Source organism: Lactuca serriola, chromosome 8, assembly GCF_051521515.1.
Source record: "Lactuca serriola cultivar US96UC23 chromosome 8, Lser_US96UC23_V15, whole genome shotgun sequence".
NCBI lineage: Eukaryota > Viridiplantae > Streptophyta > Magnoliopsida > Asterales > Asteraceae > Lactuca > Lactuca serriola.
In genome coordinates, this window is record NC_136415.1 from 61,706,376 (window position 1) to 61,715,942 (window position 9,567).

General features: G+C 38.0%; 1 protein-coding gene across 1 annotated transcript; it reads right to left on the minus strand.

Annotated features, from left to right (window-relative positions):
* Positions 1 to 5,078: 5,078 nt before the first annotated feature.
* LOC145066950 (uncharacterized) lies at positions 5,079 to 6,596 on the minus strand. The gene is made up of 2 exons (XM_079014185.1): positions 6,294 to 6,596; positions 5,079 to 6,104 (listed from the first exon to the last, which is right to left on the minus strand). Exons 1-2 carry the CDS (start codon positions 6,594 to 6,596, stop codon positions 5,079 to 5,081), a joined length of 1,329 nt encoding a protein of 442 aa, XP_078870311.1.
* Between the last annotated feature and the right edge of the window lie 2,971 nt (positions 6,597 to 9,567).

Below are 9,567 nucleotides of genomic sequence, written 5' to 3' on the forward strand. Positions count from 1 at the left end.
GAAATGGACGGTCAAGATTAGGCAACTATAATGGCATGTCTGGATAATGGTTTGGATGACCAGAGCATTATTTTAAGCGAACAAGGAATTTAGAGGATTTCTAACCTTAAACTTAGAGTGATAAGCGATGATCATGAGATGTGCGTCTATTATATTTTAGGTAGTACACTTGAATTGACACAAAAACTAGCTTACCTTAGGATATGATGTCTAATCTTCTCTTATGTGCTAAATGGTTAGTATTATAACATATCTTAGGTTGCCTATCAAAAATGCTATTATTATATTTAAGCTTTGTTGCCGAACTAGAATTAAAAAATTCTATATGTTCAGGTTTCTAAACATTTAATTATGGTATTAAAACTAACATATAACTTTTTGGAGTAATAAGGAGGATTACATGTTTAAACCTTCCCTATCTATATTCTCTTCTTGGTACACTAAACATCTGCTTCGGTGTATAGAACGATATGGCAATCACGAGGAGCAGCATAGTCGTTAATAATGAGGGAGGTCCAATACCTCAAAACGTAAGAGCAGGAGGTGCTAGACCACCATTCAAGATGCCCAAGAGATGATACAAGATCTGATCGATCAGAAACGACATGAGTTTAGGGATCTCCTGGCTCAAAATCTAGCTAATGCTAGAGGAGGTGACCAGTAGCAGGGGAACAAGTCAATAATGGACTGATTCCTTCTCATGCAACAATGGTACAAGAAGGAAACAATGACTCAGAAAGTTATCAAGGAACAAAAGAACCATAGGTCCGAAGGGATGATGAACCCAAAGGCCACTTCAAGTATAAAAATTTTATGACTTGCAAGCCATTATCTTTTAACGAAAAAGAGGATCCACTGGGAGTAAAGGACAAGATCTCTGAAATGGAGGTAGCTTTCGTCACATGCGGTTGCACTGGCAAAATTCAAACCACCTATGTTGGAAGAGAATTCAAGGGTGAAACAATCTGTTGATGGAATATGTTATGGAAGAAAACATGGATGGTAAAACGAATGTAGAAAATTACGAGAATGAGGTGGCGAATATCGGAGAAAGTGACCCGAACCCGTATGACCCTGTCAATAACCTGGTGAAGACATGTGTTCAAAGCCCAGCCCAAATTGAAAATATTGAAATGTGGAGGTTCACTTTATGGCCCCCGAAGGATTATCTGAAAGACTAAGGGTTCTCCTATCGAGAATACTCCTATTAAGGACAAAATTGACCTCCATGATGTTTCTTTGGTGGGATCGACGGAGAAGGAAAAATCAAAGTCAAATTCAAATAGTGATAGGAAGGAAAGATTGAAGCAGGAACCTAGAGTAACGAGAAGTTAAACTTACCTAAAAAGAAATTTAAGTGGGAATGAGAAGGAGAAGGAGGGGGATTCTAGTTTCTTTGAAAGTGCATCGATGAGCACTGGTATCTCTCAAAGACCAGAGGAGATTGATGGTAAATGCGGATTCTTGATAGGCAAAGGAAAAGGGAAGAACCAGAGGATTAATAGCCTCATCAAGAAACATAATGCCTCTGTGATTGGGATCCAGGAAACAAAAAGAAAGAGCATCTCGAATATTCTGGTTAGGAATATTTGGGGTAGTCACGATTATGATTTCGATATGTTTAGTAGTGTTGGTCAAGGAGGATGATTAATTTCAATTTGGAACAAAATTTTGTTGGTGAAAGATAACGTCTTGTGTCAGGATGATTGCATTGTTATCCAAGGTACTTGGGTTGAAAATGGTTTAAGGTTTGCTTGGTTAATGTTTATGCAAGTCAAAATCCCTCAAGGAGAGCTAATCTATGGAATTTTATTAGTAATATTATCATTAATTGGAAAGGCCTGGTTGTGATCTTTGGGAACTTTAATGATGTGAGATTCTGCCATGAATGAAAGGGGTCCAAGATGGATGAAAGGGAGACCAAAACTTTCAATGATTTTATCAGAGGGAACAACTTGATTGATGTCAAGATTAGTGGAACTAATTTTACTTGGATCAAAGGTGGAGGGGAAAAACTATCAAAACTTGATAGATTTTTAATTTCGGCTGATTTTGCTGATATTTGGCCCAATGAAGAGTGTATGGAGGATTCGAGGTTACACTCTGATCATAAACCGATCATTCTAAAGCATGATTAGAAAGTATGTGAAACCTCCGTTCAAGCTTTTTAATTCGTGGCTAAAAGATGATGAACTCGTTGAGATCATTAGAAACGGATGGAATAGATTTTTTGGTGGAGGGACAACATACAAAAAATTTCATTATAATGCAAAAACTCAAATCAATAAAAGAAAAGATAAAAAATTGGGTGAAAGAGAAAAAATAAAAAATCGAGGAGGCTAAGGTGAATTGGATAATGAGAATGGATGCAATTGATAAAGCCTGTAAAGAAGGGACCATAACGGAAGAGGCCATCAAAGAAAGATTGGACATTGCAGTGAAACTGAGGAATAAGGAAAAGAAAGATAATGAAGATAACATCCAACGAAACAAAAATAAATGGTGTTTATAAGGAGATGAGAACCCAACCTTGTTTCATAGAAGTATAAATAAAAAAAGAAACACACTAGTATTAAAGGTATTGAAATCGAGGGAATATGGGAAACATAGCCTTTCAAAGTGAAAACACATTTTCAAAATCACTTTGAGGAATTATTTAAAAAAGATTTGGAGTGAAATTGGTTCCATAACTTGGGTGAAACGTCCAAGATCTCCTACTTGGACAACATTGAGATTGAGAAACCCTTTGGTGAAGATGAATTGATAAGGGCTATATGGAGTTGTGGACTTAATAAATCCCTGGATCCTGATGGGTTCACAATCAAAATTTTTAAAAAGTTCTGGGATATTGTTAAGGTCGAGATGCTTGAGGCTTATAACGAATTTGCGTTAAGCCCCAAGCTTCCAAAAGGAGTGAATGTTGTGTTTATCACTCTAATACCTAAAGTAAAAAACCCAAGATCCGTGAAAGATTATAGACCGATAAGCCTTGTTTCAAGTGTATATAAAATCCTTGCTAAGATGGTCAATCATTTAAAAATGGTTCTTCCCTCTATCATTGATATCTCCCAATCTTCCTTTATTAAGAAAGGAAAAATCTTGGATGGGCCTCTTACTATTAACGAGGTCTTATTATTAACGAGGCCATGGAGTGGGCTAGAAGAAAAAAGTAGGAGGTGTTGATTTTTAAATTCGATATTGTGAAGGCTTATGATTCGGTCTTGTGGGATTATCTTGATTCTAAGCTTGAGCAAAAAGGATTTGGTAGTAGATGGCGTAATTGGATACATGAATGTTTACAATTAGGTACTTCATCAGTTTTGGTCAACGGATGTCCCACAAAGGAGTATCGATTGTATCGTGGTCTTAGACAAGGTGATCTAATATCGCCATTCCTTTTCACACTAATTATGGAAGGGTTGAACGATGCTATAAAAAAGTAGTGGAGAATGGGACGTATAAAGGTGTGGCTGTGGGAGAAAACAATATAAACCTGACACATCTTTTCTTTCCGGACAACTTGATCTTTTTTGGGGATTGGACAATTGAAAATGTTCTAAATCTGGTTAGAATCCTTTATTGTTTTCAAAAAATGGCTGGTCTCTATGTAATTCTGGACAAAAGTTTTGTGGTTGGGATAGGTAAAGATCAAAGCCATTTGGAAGCCATCGCTTTGGTTATAGGTTGTAAATCAGATAAGCTCCCCATGACTTTCCTTGGACTGTCAGATTCGAGTTAACATGGGCCAAAAAAAAACCATGGAGGCCTTTAATTGACAGATTTAAGAAAAAGTTGAATAAATGGAAGATCAAAACCATGTCAATTGGGGGTAGACATATGATTGTGAATAATGTTTTGGGCAGTCTTGGAACATATTTTATGTCGATCTATAAGGCCCCTAATGGAATTATGAAAAAACTCGAAAGCATTCTAAGAGACTTCTTCTTGGGGGGGGCAAAATTCCTTGGACTAAATGGGAAAATGTGTTGTATGTTAAAGAAATGGGTGGCATGGGAATTACATCTTTATCTGATTTGAATGTTGCTTTACTTGCTAAATGGTGTTGGAGATACAAGACAGAACAGGGAGCCTTATGAGTTCAAATTATCGATAACATCCATGGTAAATTGATTTGGACCAATGTCTCAAAAATATAAAAGGTGGTCATACTTGGATACGTATTGTCAAGCAATGGATTTCACTCCAAGAGTATAACCGGGATCCCAGATCATTGATTAAAAAGGAATTCGGGAATGGAAGGGAAACGTCATTTTGGTTGGATTGGTGGATTGGTGATAAGCCCCTAAAAGAGGTATATCCTCATTTGTTCAGCCTGGAGGGTAATAAGGTGGCCACTGTGCATGACAGAATTGGTGATTATGGTGGGATCTTGAGCTGGCTAGGAATCATCAGGGATAGGCGAAGAAAAGAGGCGCTTGTTTCTCTCTTGGACAAAATTGCCCCTGTCGAGTTATCAAATAAACATGATTGCTGTAAATACCCTATGGGCCCCAAGGGAAGATTCACAGTTTCTTGGATGAGAAAAGAACTTGACAAGTCGAGTCAAAGCAATGTTGGTACCATAGTTAATTACCAGAAACGCGGTACGGTACGGTACGGGGTTCGTGACATTTACCGTATTGGGGGGGGGGGGGGGGAGGATTAGGCTCATTTTGGTACGAACCGGTACAGTGTAATGTATAGTCCGGTAAAGTGTGCCTTGTTCTAAGACATTTCATAAAATATATGCAGGGCCGGTCCTGAAAAATGAAATATTCTTAAAGGCCTAGGACGAACAAGAAAAAAAGGCCCTTATCTTTATTATAATTTTGTAATTTTAAATAAAAATATATAATAAAAAAAATTGGGCCCTGTGCAGTTGCCCACTTTGCCCTCCCTCTAAGCCCCCATGAATATATGTAATTATGTATTCTGTTACTTAACAATTTAACACTTCAAAGTTATAACATGACATACTTCATAACAAAAGTACCAATTATCAGGAACAAAAGAAATACCACAATTACTTCATCATAATACTTAATAACAAAAATATTAAAATACCATAAAGGCATAAACTAGTTTATCCGCTTTCTTTTTCCTCTTTCATTCTCCACGCCTTCATCATCAAGGTTCTCCCACACCATTTCTTCTAGACGAGCACTTGAACATTCAATGTGATCACTTTCCGGATTGATGTCCCATTTTTTGTTGGGTCCGACTTTGTAAGATTCTGAAAACCGGGACAAAAGTCTAATATTAGAGTGAATATACACAAGTTTATCCGCTCTTGGGCCATTTAAACGATTCCTTTTGATGCTATGTATATGAGAGTATGTACTCCAATTCCTCTCAGCTGAAGAGCTACTAATTGGCTGCGAGAGGATTCGTTTTGCCACGTCCGCCAAATCCGGAGTCTCCGCTCCATATGTTGCCCACCAATCAATCGCATCCATAGTCACCGCATCGGCTTGTATCTCGGCCAATGAATAAATTCCTTTATTCATGTGAAAGGTTCCAAATTGCTCTCTCAACCGTTTCTCTTCTTCTTCACTCTCCGAAATTTTTTCAAATGCTTTCAAAACACCAACAATTACTTCTCTGTCTTTGTTGGGAGGATTTCTTTTCATGCCTCCTGGTGCCAACTTTGCAAGATAATGCTTGTCATAATATTTAGGATTTAAAGCAAATCCTAAATAATAGAGGGGGATAGTCATCTTGTCCCACCTTTCGAGCACAATTTCTTCAACTTTATTGTAATACATTGAGAATTTATTGTCCCTCATAGTCATATCCTCTTTGATTTCACCTATCATATTGTCCATTCGTTCATATATTTTTGCCATTTTCGAACCTTCACCATCACAAAACTTTACCATGTAAAAGACAGGTTTTGTGACAGCCAAAATGTGAACAATATCATCCCAAAAATGTTCATCTTTAATTGTATCTTCCACTTTATTAGCAAGTCCACGAGTGTGCTCATCTGCCTTGTTGACCCATTCCTGCCACGAGTTGACGACAATAGTAGTAGCAAGTGCTTCCCTACACTCAGTTAGTCTTTTCAACAATATGTAATGCGATGCAAATCGTGTTTGTGCAACCTTCAACAATTGCAATTTCAAGTTGTCTCTAAAGAAAGCTAAGGCGTGTGTGTGGTTTAAAAAAAACGTGACAATACTCTTCCCTCTGTTATATGTATCAGTCAGTCAGTCAAATTGCTTCGCCATGTCTTTAAAAATCAAATTTAAAGAATGTACACAACAAGGGGACCAGAAAATATGTTTATATACCTTCTGTGTTTCCCATCCAGCCGCCTTGCAATTCGCCGCGTTATCGGTTACAACTTGAATAACACTACTTGGACCAATCTCCTCAATAGCTTGTCGAAGAAACTTAGCAATCTCCACCCTCGTCTTCTCAATCCCCGAAAAGGCCTCCGCGTACATAAAAGTTGCACCACGTGAATTTTGTGCAATAACATTTATAAGCGGTTCATTTTTTACATTAGACCAACCATCTGAGATAACAGATACTCCTTGCGTTAACCACATGTCTTTGACTGGATCAAGTTCTTTCCCACATCTCTCACACATTGATCAAGCAACGAAGTTCTAGCTTTTTCATATTGTTGGGTCAAAATATGGTTTATACTTTGCTTTTCTGAGCAATTGTGTTTTTCTGTAATATTTTATGAGTTTACGGTCAGGTTTACGGCCAGGTGGGTGTTTACGGCCGTGACCGTAAACCCATTTACGACCCATGTTTCTCATGTATATATAGGGGTGAGGGGTGTGAGGAATAGATTGATGAACACTAGAGGAGCTTAAGTGTGTGCATTTGAAGGTGTTCTAGAGAGAGAGAGAGAGAGAGAGAGAGAGAGAGAGAGAGAAAAGAGAGTGTGTGTTAGTATGTGTGAATCTTGTATCCGTATCTTCATTCATATCAATACATACAAGATTCATCATCATCTTCTTCTCTTTCTCTTCTTATTGTGATCTGGCATCATCTGTTTGATTGGGATTCCGCACCATCAAACGGATCTGATTGATACACATACATTTTTGGGGACTTACAAGTGGTGTCAGAGCGTGGATTGTATCAGTCAATTTTGTTAGATCTGGAGCCGATTTGATTTTATTTTGGAAAGATTCTTGCGTTTTTGGATAGATCTCTGAAAATTAGGGGGGGGGGGTGGGGGGTTTGTTCTTCGCGTTTTTCGTAAAAACGAGTTTTTGATCAAGTTTTGGAGCAAAAATGGTGAAAAACGTCGTTTTTTTCGCGATCTGAAGCTGTGTTTACGGTCTTTGAAGGGTTTACGGTCGCCGGAGTTTGCGGTCTCGGCTCGGAATTCGGCTCGGTGAACGGCTAGGGTAGCCGGCTTAGCAGCATCAATCTTCACCTTGCATAGCAGGTTCGCACCTCAGCGTCGCACCTCGTTCAGCAAGCTTCGCAGCAGTCCTCGTAGCACAGCAGCTTCGCATTAAAAATTTGGAAACGGATTGGGGGGTGCGGGGATTGAACCTGCGACCTCTTGTTGAGCAACCCAGCACCTTACCAATTCTTCTAGGCTGCCTCTTGTTCCTTAACTCCCGTTTTGTCTCCTTAAAGACTCCCATTCGGTTCCAAACTTTCGCAAATTTAACACTTTTAACCCTAAAAATCAATTTTCTTTATTTTAAAATTCCATTTTCAACCCAAAAATTTAGTTTTTAATTTTTGACTTTATTTTTTAACTTTTGACCTTAAAATTTTGACTTTGACTTTAAAGTTTGACCTTTGACTTTAAAGTTTGACCTTTGACTTTAAATTTTGACTTTCTCGTTTAACTTTTAAATTTTCAAATTTAGCTTTTCAGTTTGACATTTGAGTTTGACTTTTTAAATTTGACTTTTAAGGTTGAATTTTGAGGTTTATAGTCAAAGGGCTTTTTTTGGGTTTGACTTTTAACTTTTAGTTGTGCTTTTAATGGTTTTTGAGGTCTACAAGAGAATTGAAGACATGAAAGAGAGTCGTCAGGAGATGTTAAGACAAAATTTCAACATGTTCGATTATATCCCTGGAGAAACCCTGAAATCTCAGTTGTAACGATTTACCACACTCACTACTGAGATAAATATAGCTAGGCTCTTCTTGTCCAAATCTGAGATAAACAAAAAGCTATTGAATTCACTTCCGAAATCGTGGGATATGAACGTGGCGGTCATCAAGAAGACAAATGATCTCAATCGTCTTAGTCTTGTTGATATAATTGAAGAACTTGACGCTTTGAATTGTCGAAAAACAATGAGTTCCACAAACCTTCCGGTCAATGAAGTTTCATGTTCTCAATCATGTGAAGTTTCATGTTCTCAATCATGTGAAACTACGATTAAACTTCTTCGTAAACATAATGATTTATTAAAAAGAGAAGTTGAGGACATGAGATATGAAGGATATCAACTCAAGAAAGGACAAAAACCCCTGAAGGCCCAGTTAGAAACAAAAATAAAGGATTTTAAGAGAATTTAGACAGAATACAGTGAAAAATGTGAACTTTATGACTATATTAAGAGACAACTTGATGCTGTAACCGAAGAACTTGACTTTTTGAAAATTAAGTGTGGAAAAACAGATGTTAGTTTCAAAAATCATACTGCATCAAGTAAGACATTCGAGTCCTTATTTGAAACCCAATTAAAATTTAAAGATAATCAAAACAAGGGTCTAGGGTATGACAGTGTTCCTCCACCTTTCAATCATAACTACACATCCATCCATACGACACAGGAATAAATTGACATGGAGGCACATCTTCAATATGGCAAACCAGCTGGATTTGTGTCAGGAGGTATTCAGGTTGAAAATACTAATGTTTTTGCTTCATGTGCAGGTAAAGTAGCAGAAGATGGGAACAAGGAGAAAACCATTGAACAAACCAACATCTCCTTGAACTCTGAATCTGTTGCTTCGAACTCAGCTGTTTCTGATCAACCTGCTATTGAGAAATACAGGTCACCAATTCCAGCGAAACAGAGTGCCTCCTACAATTGTGCTTGTGGGAACAATAAGAGACAAGGAAAGAAACAACTTCACAGTGAAGAAAAAGACATGTTTTCACTGTGGAACACCTGGACACATTGCCAGAAATTGTCCAAATTGCGCATATGTTCCCTAGTATGCACAAGGCTGGCAGAACGCGCCAAGAGGGACATACTTCAAAAGAAACTCCTCAAGGTCACGTTCAGACCATGATGACTGGAACACGCAGAAGGCCGAGAATCCGAATCCCAAGGGCAAGAAGGGAATGTCGGCCAAGAAGCCCAATCCAAGAGATGCTACAGTGAAACAAAGACCGGTTAGGTCAAAGTCATCTTAACGGCCGACATCAAGATCAAAAGCAAGTACTAAGCCACCCATCGTATCGAAAAAGAAATGGGTCAAACCCAACTACAAATGGGTTCTAAAGGCTCACTCTCCCAAATCTTCTAATGATTATAATATTTCTTCATCTTCTGTTTGTGATAAATAGGATATGTCATGGGAGAGAGTACCGTGCAAGGATGAAAATGGTCAACCCAGTTTCAA

What these genes read in the sequence shown, in the direction of transcription:
- LOC145066950 (XM_079014185.1), bottom strand. Translation starts at nt 6,596, where the DNA reads ATGTGTGAGAGATGTGGGAAAGAACTTGATCCAGTCAAAGACATGTGG. An exon ending in CTGGATGGGAAACACAGAAG is followed by an intron (nt 6,105 to 6,293) that starts GTATATAAACAT and finishes CAATTGTTGAAG; the next exon opens with GTTGCACAAACACGATTTGC.